The following is a 15,701-nucleotide window of genomic DNA, read 5'->3' as shown; positions in this document are numbered from 1 at the left end:
GGTTTGATGACCCCTTTAAATTATTTTCAACTAACTTTGCTTTAATTACGGCAAAACAATGTTTACCAAAGAAACAGAATTTGTTGATATTGAGACGTGCGACCAGATGACCCTCAATTTTTGTCAAATGGCTTCCTCTTTGAATTTCGACAAATGTTTCTTGATAATGTCATAATGATATGTTATGTACACTCTCACTGTATATGAGATATATGATTTGACCTATATATTGACATGATGACCTTGACCTTTGAGCTATTGACCTGTTTCTGAGAAACTTTCCTTTCAAATGTCCCAAATGTGTATAAGAATATTAAATGGGTATCAGTTAACAATTACAAAATTATCCTTGACCTTTGATTAGACAACCTTAACCACTGGTCAGTGGACTTACTGAGATTTTTTGCTTCAAAATTATAATTAAAAAGAAACAGAAAAGTGAAAAATGTCAATACAAAATTGCACTACAGAAACTACTTTGTATTTGCTGAGGAAAGGCAATAACAATCTATACATGTGATGTAAGATGGCTGACTGGAATTATCAGGCCATGTCAATCATACATATATCACCTATTGGAGTTATCTTGATTTTATTTTTTGAGATAAGGTAAAGAGACAGAAATATAAGTTGTTTTAACTACATGTTTTAGTTTCCATGGTACAAAGAAAAACATACAAACAATGAATGTATGTATGTGCATCAAATAATTTAATTTCAACGATCATCAGGCAAATATGTAAGTCAGTAATAATAGCACCATACCAGAAGACAAGGTAAGACCACAAATGTGTTTGTAGAGTTGATTGCAACAGTTTTCGAGACACTGACATCTAGAAACCTAGAAATTCTGAGTGATTTTGGCATTTATAATAATAGGAAAATTACAAAAATAAAAAAATATATGATCAGTTCAAGACTATGACATTGCACATTTAAGGTCCAAGGAGATCTTCAGATAAGGAATTCAGAACAATATCTGTTAGATTACTATTCAGGTACAAAGAGGCCTGCACACTGTTGGTGGCTGGTCCCTAGTGAGCTATAGTTCATGGATTAGGTGAAAACATTCCTTAGATATATCATCATTGCTTAGATGTACCAACATCACTTAGACATACTAACATTGTTTAGACATACCAACATTCCCCAGAAATACCAACATTACTTAGACGTACCAACATTGTTAAGACATACCAACATTCCCCAGACTTACCAACATTCCTCAGACATACCAACATTCCCCAGACATACCAACATCACTTAGACATACCAACATTCCCCAAACATACCAACATTCCTCAGACATACCAACATTACTTAGACATACCAACATTCCCCAAACATACCAACATTACTTAGACATACCAACATTCCTTAGACATACCAACATTACCCAGACATACCAACATTACTTAGACATACAAACATTCCCCAGAAATACCAACATTCCCCAGACATACCAACATTGTTTAGACCAACATTACTTAGACATACCAACATTACTTAGACATACCAACATTCCTCAGACATACCAACATTCCCCAGACATACCAACATTCCTCAGACATACCAACATTGTTTAGACCAACATTACTTAGACATACCAACATTACTTAGACATACCAACATTACTTAGACATACCAACATTCCTCAGACATACCAACATTCCCCAGACATACCAACATTGTTTAGACCAACATTACTTAGACATACCAACATTACTTAGACATACCAACATTCCTTAGACATACCAACATTACTTAGACATACCAACATTCCCTAGACATACCAACATTACTTAGACATACCAACATTACCCAGACATACCAACATTACTTAGACATACAAACATTCCCCAGAAATACCAACATTCCCCAGACATACCAACATTACTTAGACATACCAACATTCCTCAGACATACCAACATTACTTAGACATACCAACATTCCTTAGACATACCAACATTACTTAGACATACCAACATTCCCCAGACATACCAACATTCCTCAGACATACCAACATTACTTAGACATACCAACATTCCTCAGACATACCAACATTACTTAGAGATACCAACATTCCTTAGACATACCAACATTACTCAGACATACCAACATTACTTAGATATACCAACATTCCTTAGACATACCAACATTACTTAGACATACCAACATTCCCCAAACATAACAACATTACTTAGACATACCAACATTCCTTAGACATACCAACATTGCCCAGACATACCAACATTACTTAGACATACAAACATTCCCCAGAAATACCAACATTCCCCAGACATACCAACATTCCTTAGATATACCAACATTCCCCAGACATACCAACATTACTTAGACATACCAACATTCCTCAGACATACCAACATTGTTTAGACCAACATTACTTAGACATACCAACATTACTTAGACATACCAACATTCCTTAGACATACCAACATTACTTAGACATACCAACATTCCTCAGACATACCAACATTACTTAGACATACCAACATTACCCAGACATACCAACATTACTTAGACATACAAACATTCCCCAGAAATACCAACATTCCCCAGACATACCAACATTACTTAGACATACCAACATTCCTCAGACATACCAACATTACTTAGACATACCAACATTCCTTAGACATACCAACATTACTTAGACATACCAACATTCCCCAGACATACCAACATTCCTCAGACATACCAACATTACTTAGACATACCAACATTCCTCAGACATACCAACATTACTTAGAGATACCAACATTCCTTAGACATACCAACATTACTCAGACATACCAACATTACTTAGATATACCAACATTCCTTAGACATACCAACATTACTTAGACATACCAACATTCCCCAAACATACCAACATTACTTAGACATACCAACATTCCTTAGACATACCAACATTACCCAGACATACCAACATTACTTAGACATACAAACATTCCCCAGAAATACCAACATTCCCCAGACATACCAACATTCCTTAGATATACCAACATTCCCCAGACATACCAACATTACTTAGACATACCAACATTCCTCAGACATACCAACATTCCCCAGACATACCAACATTGTTTAGACCAACATTACTTAGACATACCAACATTACTTAGACATACCAACATTCCTTAGACATACTAACATTACTTAGACATACCAACATTCCCCAGACATACCAACATTACTTAGACATACCAACATTCCTTAGACATACCAACATTACCCAGACATACCAACATTACTTAGACATACAAACATTCCCCAGAAATACCAACATTCCCCAGACATACCAACATTACTTAGACATACCAACTTTCCCCAGACATACCAACATTACTTAGACATACCAACATTCCTTAGACATACCAACATTACTTAGACATACCAACATTCCCCAGACATACCAACATTACTTCGACATACCAACATTCCTTGTACATACCAACATCACTTAGACATACCAACATTCCTCAGACATACCAACATTCCTTAGACATACCAACATTCCTCAGACATACCAACATTCCTTAGACATACCAACATTCCTCAGACATACCAACATTCCTCAGACATACCAATATTCCTCAGACATACCAACATACCAACATTCCTCAGACATACCAACATTCCTCAGACATACCAATGTATCCAGTATTCACTATATATACAATGCTAATAAGACCTTAAAGGTTTAAGAAACACTGATTCTCTTACCATGTATTATTTTCATTATCTTTTGCAAGTAATAAACATGAAATTCCTGCATCATGTGCTGTTGGGTTCCTGGAAAAGAAAATAATATAATTATCATTAAACTTTGATTTTACATACAATTTCAAATGATTTTCCACAGAATTCCTAAAATAAATATCAACTTTAAAATAAGTAGGTAATACATTAAATCAGAATGAGGTTACATTACAGATTAAGATATCAAACAATTTTAAGGAAATATTGAAGGAACACAAATGATTTTTCTTCCAAGAGATTGTTGCTCACAGTATAAAGCTTTTGTTAGATATGAAGTTGAACACACTTACTGGAATATGGGCTCCAGACTGTTATCTCCTGTGTAGGACGAATCATAGATAACTAAGCGGTGATCATACCTGTGGGGAAAAATAAAAAACAATGTACTTTGTGTACGATTGAACATGTCAGTGTTTTGTATATACATGTAATCAAATACTGAAACAGTAATAATTTAAAACACATGTAATTTATTTAATTGTTTTTATTGAAACTTATTGATTTTCTTTATTCCTATTGTTTAAAGCGAGCATTTTGTGAAATTTCAACTCTCATTTCAGTGAAACAAAATGTACAATATATATTGGTTAAACATGATAATAATTAGATATATACTTCCTCCAAGGACTGACAGTAGATGCTTTGATACATACCCAGCCGAATAAATGCGTGACTCATTACAAATAATACATCGGACAATGTCTTTGTGTTCACATGCTACGAATAACACATCATTATTTATAACATGTCCTGAGTCTCGGTCTGAAACACAGAGAGGATAAATAAGGTAAACTTTGACAATCATTTTATAGCGTGTATCATGTTAATTGTAAATAGTAAAATATGTCAGTGATATATATTTTGTGTAGGTAAGTAAATTAGACTTACTTTCATCAAGTGCATACACACGTATGCCACCATTTACTCCACAAACAAGCTGATGTCTACGAGGATTGATGGCCATACAATACACAGGCATGCCAATCTGTAGGAGAGTATTAACAATAAACAAACCAGAGTTACCAGCAGTAGGAAACATGAAATCAGATCCAGTTTTATAAACTTTATTTAATTTACAACAATTGTGAAACAAGTTATCTTAACTTATACTAATCACTCTTATTGGCGCAGATTAAGCATGTGAAGGGTCTATATGAAAAATCCAAGATAGCTGCCAGTGTGCACCTAGTCCCTTCAGCTAAGATAAAGTGTTCAGGTATGGACTAACAGATAGATGCTAATAATTACCATAACAGAAACATGATATATGCACTGCCTATCAGCAAGATCGTTCGTTCAGAAAATATGAAATATTATTAGCAAACATACTGAGCAAAGTTATTTAAAATAGAAAGAGATCTTGCCTGGTGTTTAAGACATGAACACTATATACAAGTACATCCTTCTGATGAATCCACTGTATAACATATGTGATCATAATATCAGAACAAGTGTGAGTTACTGCTTTGTGTGGGTGAGACAGCTTTGTGTGTGCAGGACAGCTTTGTGTGGGTGAGACAGCTTTGTGTGTGCAGGACAGCTTTGTGTGTGCAGGACAGCTTTGTGTGGGTGAGACAGCTTTGTGTGTGCAGGACAGCTTTGTGTGAGAGCAGGACAGCTTTGTGTGGGTGAGACAGCTTTGTGTGTGCAGGACAGCTTTGTGTGAGCAGGACAGCTCTGTGTGGGTGAGACAGCTTTGTGTGTGCAGGACTGCTTTGTGTGAGCAGGACAGCTCTGTGTGGGTGAGACAGCTTTGTGTGTGCAGGACTGCTTTGTGTGTGCAGGACAGCTTTGTGTGAGCAGGACAGCTTTGTGTGAGAGCAGGACAGCTTTGTGTGGGTGAGACAGCTTTGTGTGTGCAGGACAGCTTTGTGTGAGAGCAGGACAGCTTTGTGTGGGTGAGACAGCTTTGTGTGTGCAGGACAGCTTTGTGTGAGCAGGACAGCTTTGTGTGAGAGCAGGACAGCTTTGTGTGAGCAGGACAGCTTTGTGTGAGAGCAGGACAGCTTTGTGTGAGCAGGACAGCTTTGTGTGTGTGCAGGACAGCTTTGTGTGTGCAGGACAGCTTTGTGTGAGCAGGACAGCTTTGTGTGAGAGCAGGACAGCTTTGTGTGAGCAGGACAGCTTTGTGTGAGAGCAGGACAGCTTTGTGTGTGCAGGACAGCTTTGTGTGTGCAGGACAGCTTTGTGTGGGTGAGACAGCTTTGTGTGTGCAGGACAGCTTTGTGTGGGTGAGACAGTTTTGTGTGTGCAGGACAGCTTTGTGTGAGCAGGACAGCTTTGTGTGAGAGCAGGACAGCTTTGTGTGAGCAGGACAGCTTTGTGTGAGAGCAGGACAGCTTTGTGTGTGCAGGACTGCTTTGTGTGGGTGAGACAGCTTTGTGTGTGCAGGACTGCTTTGTGTGGGTGAGACAGTTTTGTGTGTGCAGGACTGCTTTGTGTGGGTGAGACAGTTTTGTGTGTGCAGGACAGCTTTGTGTGGGTGAGACAGCTTTGTGTGTGCAGGACTGCTTTGTGTGGGTGAGACAGCTTTGTGTGTGCAGGACTGCTTTGTGTGGGTGAGACAGTTTTGTGTGTGCAGGACAGCTTTGTGTGGGTGGGAAAGCTTTGTGTGAGCAGGACTGCTTTGTGTGAGAGCAGGACAGCTTTGTGTGGGTGGGAAAGCTTTGTGTGAGAGCAGGACAGCTTTGTGTGTGCAGGACAGCTTTGTGTGGGTGAGACAGCTTTGTGTGAGCAGGACAGCTTTGTGTGGGTGAGACAGCTTTGTGTGAGCAGGACAGCTTTGTGTGAGAGCAGGACAGCTTTGTGTGGGTAGGAAAGCTTTGTGTGAGAGCACGACAGCTTTGTGTGTGCAGGACAGATTTGTGTGGGTGAGACAGCTTTGTGTGTGCAGGACTGCTTTGTGTGGGTGAGACAGTTTTGTGTGTGCAGGACAGCTTTGTGTGGATGAGACAGTTTTGTGTGTGCAGGACAGCTTTGTGTGGGTGAGACAGTTTTGTGTGTGCAGGACAGCTTTGTGTGGGTGGGAAAGCTTTGTGTGAGAGCAGGACAGCTTTGTGTGTGCAGGACAGCTTTGTATGGGTGAGACAGCATTGTGAGTGCAGGACTGCTTTGTGTGGGTGAGACAGCTTTGTGTGTGCAGGACTGCTTTGTGTGGGTGAGATAGCTTTGTGTGTGCAGGACTGCTTTGTGTGGGTGAGACAGCTTTGTGTGAGAGCAGGACAGCTTTGTGTGAGAGCAGGACAGCTTTGTGTGAGCAGGACAGCTTTGTGTGTGCAAGACAGCTTTGTGTGTGCAGGACAGCTTTGTGTGAGCAGGACAGCTTTGTGTGAGCAGGACAGCTTTGTGTGAGAGCAGGACAGCTTTGTGTGAGCAGGACAGCTTTGTGTGAGAGCAGGACAGCTTTGTGTGTGCAGGACTGCTTTGTGTGGGTGAGACAGTTTTGTGTGTGCAGGACAGCTTTGTGTGAGCAGGACAGCTTTGTGTGAGAGCAGGACAGCTTTGTGTGAGAGCAGGACAGCTTTGTGTGTGCAGGACTGCTTTGTGTGGGTGAGACAGCTTTGTGTGAGCAGGACAGCTTTGTGTGGGTGAGACAGCTTTGTGTGAGCAGGACAGCTTTGTGTGGGTGAGACAGCTTTGTGTGAGCAGGACAGCTTTGTATGGGTGAGACAGCATTGTGAGTGCAGGACTGCTTTGTGTGGGTGAGACAGCTTTGTGTGTGCAGGACTGCTTTGTGTGGGTGAGATAGCTTTGTGTGTGCAGGACTGCTTTGTGTGGGTGAGACAGCTTTGTGTGAGAGCAGGACAGCTTTGTGTGAGAGCAGGACAGCTTTGTGTGAGCAGGACAGCTTTGTGTGAGAGCAGGACAGCTTTGTGTGTGCAAGACAGCTTTGTGTGTGCAGGACAGCTTTGTGTGAGCAGGACAGCTTTGTGTGAGAGCAGGACAGCTTTGTGTGAGCAGGACAGCTTTGTGTGAGAGCAGGACAGCTTTGTGTGAGCAGGACAGCTTTGTGTGTGCAGGACTGCTTTGTGTGGGTGAGACAGTTTTGTGTGTGCAGGACTGCTTTGTGTGAGCAGGACAGCTTTGTGTGAGAGCAGGACAGCTTTGTGTGTGCAGGACAGCTTTGTGTGAGAGCAGGACAGCTTTGTGTGTGCAGGACTGCTTTGTGTGGGTGAGACAGCTTTGTGTGTGCAGGACAGCTTTGTGTGGGTGAGACAGTTTTGTGTGTGCAGGACAGCTTTGTGTGAGCAGGACAGCTTTGTGTGAGAGCAGGACAGCTTTGTGTGAGCAGGACAGCTTTGTGTGAGAGCAGGACAGCTTTGTGTGAGCAGGACAGCTTTGTGTGAGAGCAGGACAGCTTTGTGTGAGCAGGACAGCTTTGTGTGAGAGCAGGACAGCTTTGTGTGTGCAGGACTGCTTTGTGTGGGTGAGACAGTTTTGTGTGTGCAGGACTGCTTTGTGTGAGCAGGACAGCTTTGTGTGAGAGCAGGACAGCTTTGTGTGAGCAGGACAGCTTTGTGTGAGAGCAGGACAGCTTTGTGTGTGCAGGACTGCTTTGTGTGGGTGAGACAGCTTTGTGTGTGCAGGACTGCTTTGTGTGGGTGAGACAGCTTTGTGTGTGCAGGACAGCTTTGTGTGGGTGAGACAGTTTTGTGTGAGCAGGACTGCTTTGTGTGGGTGAGACAGTTTTGTGTGTGCAGGACAGCTTTGTGTGGGTGAGACAGCTTTGTGTGTGCAGGACTGCTTTGTGTGGGTGAGACAGCTTTGTGTGTGCAGGACTGCTTTGTGTGGGTGAGACAGTTTTGTGTGTGCAGGACAGCTTTGTGTGGGTGGGAAAGCTTTGTGTGAGCAGGACTGCTTTGTGTGAGAGCAGGACAGCTTTGTGTGGGTGGGAAAGATTTGTGTGAGAGCAGGACAGCTTTGTGTGTGCAGGAGTGCTTTGTGTGGGTGAGACAGCTTTGTGTGAGCAGGACAGCTTTGTGTGTGCAGGACAGCTTTGTGTGAGCAGGACAGCTTTGTGTGAGAGCAGGACAGCTTTGTGTGGGTAGGAAAGCTCTGTGTGAGAGCAGGACAGCTTTGTGTGTGCAGGACAGCTTTGTGTGGGTGAGACAGCTTTGTGTGTGCAGGACTGCTTTGTGTGGGTGAGACAGTTTTGTGTGTGCAGGACAGCTTTGTGTGGATGAGACAGTTTTGTGTGTGCAGGACAGCTTTGTGTGGGTGAGACAGTTTTGTGTGTGCAGGACAGCTTTGTGTGGGTGGGAAAGCTTTGTGTGAGAGCAGGACAGCTTTGTATGTGCAGGACAGCTTTGTGTGGGTGAGACAGCTTTGTGTGAGCAGGACAGCTTTGTGTGGGTGAGACAGCTTTGTGTGAGCAGGACAGCTTTGTGTGGGTGAGACAGCTTTGTGTGAGCAGGACAGCTTTGTATGGTGTGACACCAGTGTGATAGCAGGACTGCTTTGTGTGGGTGAGACAGCTTTGTGTGTGCAGGACTGCTTTGTATGGGTGAGATAGCTTTGTGTGTGCAGGACTGCTTTGTGTGGGTGAGACAGCTTTGTGTGAGAGCAGGACAGCTTTGTGTGTGCAGGATTGCTTTGTGTGGGTGAGACAGCTTTGTGTGTGCAGGACTGCTTTGTGTGGGTGAGACAGCTTTGTGTGTGCAGGACTGCTTTGTGTGGGTGAGACAGTTTTGTGTGTGCAGGACAGCTTTGTGTGGGTGGGAAAGCTTTGTGTGAGCAGGACTGCTTTGTGTGAGAGCAGGACAGCTTTGTGTGGGTGGGAAAGCTTTGTGTGAGAGCAGGACAGCTTTGTGTGTGCAGGACAGCTTTGTGTGGGTGAGACAGCTTTGTGTGAGCAGGACAGCTTTGTGTGGGTGAGACAGCTTTGTGTGAGCAGGACAGCTTTGTGTGAGAGCAGGACAGCTTTGTGTGGGTAGGAAAGCTTTGTGTGAGAGCAGGACAGCTTTGTGTGTGCAGGACTACTTTGTGTGGGTGAGACAGCTTTGTGTGAGCAGGACAGCTTTGTGTGTGCAGGACTGCTTTGTGTGGGTGAGACAGCTTTGTGTGTGCAGGACTGCTTTGTGTGGGTGGGAAAACTTTGTGTGTGGAGGACTGCTTTGTGTGGGTGAGACAGCTTTGTGTGTGCAGGACTGCTTTGTTTGGGTGGGAAAGCTTTGTGTGTGCAGGACAGCTTTGTGTGGGTGGGAAAGCTTTGTGTGTGCAGGACTGCTTTGTGTGGGTGGGAAAGCTTTGTGTGTGCAGGACTGCTTTGTGTGGGTGTGGGCAGGACAGCTTTGTGTGAGAGCAGACAGCTTTGTGTGTGCTTTGTGTGTGCAGGACAGCTTTTGTGTGTGGTGCTTTGTGTGGGTGGGAAAGCTTTGTGTGTGCAGGACTGCTTTGTGTGGGTGGGAAAGCTTTGTGTGTGCAGGACTGCTTTGTGTGGGTGAGACAGCTTTGTGTGTGCAGGACTGCTTTGTTTGGGTAGGACAGCTTTGTGTGTGCAGAACTGCTTTGTGTGGGTGAGACAGCTTTGTGTGTGCAGGACTGCTTTGTGTGGGTGAGACAGCTTTGTGTGTGCAGGACTGCTTTGTTTGGGTGGGAAAGCTTTGTGTGAGCAGGACAGCTTTGTGTGAGCAGGACAGCTTTGTGTGTGCAGGACTGCTTTGTGTGGGTGGGAAAGCTTTGTGTGTGCAGGACTGCTTTGTGTGGATGAGACAGCTTTGTGTGAGCAGGACAGCTTTGTGTGGGTGGGAAAGCTTTGTGTGTGCAGGAGTGCTTTGTGTGGGTGAGACAGTTTTGTGTGAGCAGGACAGCTTTGTGTGGGTGAGACAGCTTTGTGTGTGCAGGACTACTTTGTGTGGGTGAGACAGCTTTGTGTGTGCAGGACTGCTTTGTGTGGGTAGGACAGCTTTGTGTGTGCAGGACAGCTTTGTGTGGGTGAGACAGCTTTGTGTGAACAGGACTGCTTTGTGTGGGTGTAACGGCTTTGTGTGGGCGGGACAGCTTTGTGTGGGTGTAACAGCTTTGTGTGGGTTAGACAGCTTTGTGTGGGTGGGACAGTTTGGTGTGTGCAGGGCTGCTTTGTGTGGGTGGGACAGCTTTGTGTGGGTGAGACAACCTTGTGTATGTGTGACAGCTTTGTGTGTAGGGGACAGCTTTGTGTGTGAGTGTGACAGCTTTGTGTGGGAGAGACAACCTTGTGTAGGTGGGACTGCTTTGTGTGGGTGGGAAAGCTTTGTGTGAGCAGGACAGCTTTGTGTGGGTGGGAAAGCTTTGTGTGTGCAGGAGTGCTTTGTGTGGGTGAGACAGTTTTGTGTGAGCAGGACAGCTTTGTGTGGGTGAGACAGCTTTGTGTGTGCAGGACTACTTTGTGTGGATGAGACAGCTTTGTGTGAGCAGGACAGCTTTGTGTGGGTGGGAAAGCTTTGTGTGTGCAGGAGTGCTTTGTGTGGGTGAGACAGTTTTGTGTGAGCAGGACAGCTTTGTGTGGGTGAGACAGCTTTGTGTGTGCAGGACTACTTTGTGTGGGTGAGACAGCTTTGTGTGTGCAGGACTGCTTTGTGTGGGTAGGACAGCTTTGTGTGTGCAGGACAGCTTTGTGTGGGTGAGACAGCTTTGTGTGAGCAGGACTGCTTTGTGTGGGTGTAACGGCTTTGTGTGGGCGGGACAGCTTTGTGTGGGTGTAACAGCTTTGTGTGGGTTAGACAGCTTTGTGTGGGTGGGACAGTTTTGTGTGTGCAGGGCTGCTTTGTGTGGGTGGGACAGCTTTGTGTGGGTGAGACAACCTTGTGTATGTGTGACAGCTTTGTGTGTAGGGGACAGCTTTGTGTGTGAGTGTGACAGCTTTGTGTGGGAGAGACAACCTTGTGTAGGTGGGACTGCTTTGTGTGGGTGGGAAAGCTTTGTGTGTGCAGGACTGCTTTGTGTGGATGAGACAGCTTTGTGTGAGCAGGACAGCTTTGTGTGGGTGGGAAAGCTTTGTGTGTGCAGGAGTGCTTTGTGTGGGTGAGACAGTTTTGTGTGAGCAGGACAGCTTTGTGTGGGTGAGACAGCTTTGTGTGTGCAGGACTACTTTGTGTGGGTGAGACAGCTTTGTGTGTGCAGGACTGCTTTGTGTGGGTAGGACAGCTTTGTGTGTGCAGGACAGCTTTGTGTGGGTGAGACAGCTTTGTGTGAGCAGGACTGCTTTGTGTGGGTGTAACGGCTTTGTGTGGGCGGGACAGCTTTGTGTGGGTGTAACAGCTTTGTGTGGGTTAGACAGCTTTGTGTGGGTGGGACAGTTTTGTGTGTGCAGGGCTGCTTTGTGTGGGTGGGACAGCTTTGTGTGCGTGAGACAACCTTGTGTATGTGTGACAGCTTTGTGTGTAGGGGACAGCTTTGTGTGTGAGTGTGACAGCTTTGTGTGGGAGAGACAACCTTGTGTAGGTGGGACAGCTTTGTGTGGGTGATACAACCTTGTGTGTTAGGGACAGCTTTGTGTGGGGGACTGCTTTATGTGGGAGGAACAGCTTTGTGTGTGTGGGACAGCTTTGTGTGTGGGACTGCTTTGTGTGGGAGCAACAGCTTTGTGTGTGTGGGACAGCTTTGTGTGTGGGACTGCTTTGTGTGGGAGGAACAGCTTTATGTGTGTAGGACAGCTTTGTGTGTGGGACTGCTTTGTGTGGGAGGAACAGCTTTGTGTTGGAGGGACAGCTTTGTGTGGGTGAGATAACTTTGTGTAGGTGGGACTGCTTTGTGTAGGTGGGACAATTTTGATGACTTTTGTGACCACTATTGGTGACTTTTGTGTCCACTATTGGTGACTTACAGGTATCCGGTCAGACACACTACCTCCAGACGACCAGGCTAATATGTAACCATCATTAGCAGCAGACAGCATCAGCTTACAATCCGGCCTACAGTTAAACAAACCAAAAATATAATACCAGGTATAAAAATGGTTTCTTATACCAGGAACAAGGGAACAAGTCTTAATGATATCATCAGTAGTTGACATTTTGAATGAAATACATTACTGTCTTTTTGATGGACTTGAACAACAGCCCACAACTGTGTCTCAGTCAGATGATGTGATAGTGTCTACAAACTCTGTTTTTACTCCAACGTTTGTGTGAGGAGGAGAATGTACTGACCAATACAGGAAGTCTGTGACCCAGCCTTTGTGCTCTGTGATGACCATAACAAGCTTTCCTCCTTCTGCCTCATATGTCTTTATCACACCATCTGTCAAAGGAGAGCTACATATTAAAAATGCTCAAATTGCACATAATCATTCAGAAGAAACTAGAAATGTGTGTCCCTGGTTCAACAATACAATGTGTGTCCCTGGTTCAACAATACAATGTGTGTCCCTGGTTCAACAATACAATGTGCGTCCCTGATTCAACAATACAATGTGAGTCCCTGGTTCAACAATACAATGTGCATCCCTGATTCAACAATACAATGTGAGTCCCTGGTTCAACAATACAATGTGAGTCCCTGGTTCAACAATACAATGTGAGTCCCTGGTTCAACAATACAATGTGAGTCCCTGGTTCAACAATACAATGTGAGTCCTGGTTCAACAATACTATGTGAGTCCCTGGTTCAACAATACAATGTGCGACCCTGGTTCAACAATACAATGTGAGTCCCTGGTTCAACAATACAATGTGTGTCCCTGGTTCAACAATACAATGTGTGTCCCTGGTTCAACAATACAATGTGTGTCCCTGGTTCAACAATACAATGTGCGTCCCTGATTCAACAATACAATGTGAGTCCCTGGTTCAACAATACAATGTGCATCCCTGATTCAACAATACAATGTGAGTCCCTGGTTCAACAATACAATGTGAGTCCCTGGTTCAACAATATAATGTGAGTCCCTGGTTCAACAATACAATGTGAGTCCTGGTTCAACAATACAATGTGAGTCCCTGGTTCAACAATACAATGTGCGACCCTGGTTCAACAATACAATGTGAGTCCCTGGTTCAACAATACAATGTGCGTCCCTGGTTCAACAATACAATGTGAGTCCCTGGTTCAACAATACAATGTGTGTCCCTGGTTCAACAATACAATGTGTGTCCCTGGTTCAACAATACAATATGAGTTCCTGATTCAACAATACAATGTGAGTCCCTGGTTCAACAATACAATGTGCGACCCTGGTTCAACAATACAATGTGAGTCCCTGGTTCAGCAATACAATGTGCGTCCCTGGTTCAACAATACAATGTGAGTCCCTGGTTCAACAATACAATGTGTGTCCCTGGTTCAACAATACAATGTGCGTCCCTGGTTCAACAATACAATATGAGTTCCTGATTCAACAATACAATGTGAGTCCCTGGTTCAACAATACAATGTGCATCCCTGGTTCAACAATACAATGTGTGTCCCTGGTTCAACAATACAATGTGCGTCCCAGGTTCAACAATACAATGTGCGTCCCTGGTTCAACAATACAATGTGCGTCCCTGGTTCAATAATACAATGTGAGTCCCTGGTTCAACAATACAATGTGAGTCCCTGGTTCAACAATACAATGTGTGTCCCTGGTTCAACAATACAATGTGAGTCCCTGGTTCAACAATACAATGTGAGTCCCTGGTTCAACAATACAATGTGAGTCCTGGTTCAACAATACAATGTGAGTCCCTGATTCAACAATACAATGTGAGTCCCTGATTCAACAATACAATGTGAGTCCCTGGTTCAATAAAGTCATGCAAGTTCCTTATGCAACAAAACAATGCTATGTCAGTCCCAGATTCAACAAACTCTGTGAGTCCCAGGTTCTATAAAGCTAAGAGTTCTAAGTTCAAGAAAGCAATGTGCGTCACATGTTCAACAATGCGATGTAGGTTCCAGGGTTCAACAATGCTATGTGAGTTCCAGGGTTCAACAATGCTATGTCAGTCCCAGGTTCAACAATGCATGCGAGACCCAGGTTCTATAAAGCTATGAGTTCCAAGTTCAAGAAAGCAGTGTGAGACCCCAAGTTCAACAATGCTATGTCAGTCCCAGGTTCAACTATAACATGTGAATCCCAGGTTCAACAAAACAATACTATGTGAGTCCCAAGTTCAACAATGTCATGTGAGACCTCAGGTTCAACAATGCTATTTGAGTCCCAGGTTCAACAATGCTATGTCAGTCCCAGGTTCAACAAAGTCATATGAGTCCCCGGTTCAACAAAGCAACTACAATCACTTTCTGATATAAATTTTTTTTCAAGTTGAAAAGAAACTGATAAGTAAACATGACTATATATTTGCCTGTGTAATCAGGTCACACCATATAATAAGTCTAGGGGATTAACACTCTTTCTCACATTTTTGGGGATGGGCTTATTACAGGACAATAATTTTAAGCTTCTGTAAGAGTTAATAGGGCTCCTAGCTCTAACTTTATCTGTAGCCATAAAGGTCCTAGAAAATGGAATATCACCTTTACTATGTACCAAAATTTCTACAATAGATGATAATGAAGATAACTTCACTAAACCAATAGGAATAGGGGTTCACACTGGCCAGGTTCATAGATTTCTTCTTAAAGTTATTTTGCTTAAAAAATGATGAAGACAAACTGTTGATGTGTAAATGCCTACACTTTACACATGACCATACTTTCACTTTCTCCCTGTTCAACTTCAGTAACATAAACAATTTATAGATATAAAATTATTAAATCCAGTTAAAGATTCAACCATAGTCTACAATGTATCAATAATAAAGTCAATAAAAAGTTGTTGAAGTAATATTCTGTGACAACTCTGAGGTATGGACTAGCACTGTCAGTCAGTAATCAAATATACAGACTGGTACTTGTGTCAGTGACAAACTACTAATTAATATCAGTTATAATGGGATCAGGTGTCTTCTAAATGTCAGTACATCAGATAGCATTCAATACAACACAAGCTTCATAC

The 15,701-nt window shown here is 43.5% G+C and overlaps 1 protein-coding gene across 1 annotated transcript in view; it reads right to left on the bottom strand.

Annotated features, from left to right (window-relative positions):
• Positions 1-15,701, bottom strand: part of LOC132553011 (uncharacterized) — a 37,587-nt gene that overhangs the window by 15,901 nt on the left and 5,985 nt on the right. Inside the window, exons 2-7 of the mRNA XM_060217215.1 lie at positions 12,913-13,003; positions 12,588-12,675; positions 4,673-4,769; positions 4,438-4,546; positions 4,075-4,143; positions 3,749-3,817 (exon numbers count right to left, since the gene is read on the bottom strand). Of these exons, the coding sequence (XP_060073198.1) occupies positions 3,749-3,817; positions 4,075-4,143; positions 4,438-4,546; positions 4,673-4,769; positions 12,588-12,675; positions 12,913-13,003 (523 nt within the window). The remainder of the gene's footprint in view (positions 1-3,748; positions 3,818-4,074; positions 4,144-4,437; positions 4,547-4,672; positions 4,770-12,587; positions 12,676-12,912; positions 13,004-15,701) is intronic.

Source organism: Ylistrum balloti, unplaced genomic scaffold (genome assembly GCF_031769215.1).
Source record: "Ylistrum balloti isolate Yb309-2 unplaced genomic scaffold, AGI_CSIRO_Ybal_v1 Utg370292, whole genome shotgun sequence".
NCBI lineage: Eukaryota > Metazoa > Mollusca > Bivalvia > Pectinida > Pectinidae > Ylistrum > Ylistrum balloti.
The sequence above is the reverse complement of the archived record's forward strand: the minus strand, read 5'-3'. Positions and strand labels throughout refer to the sequence as shown.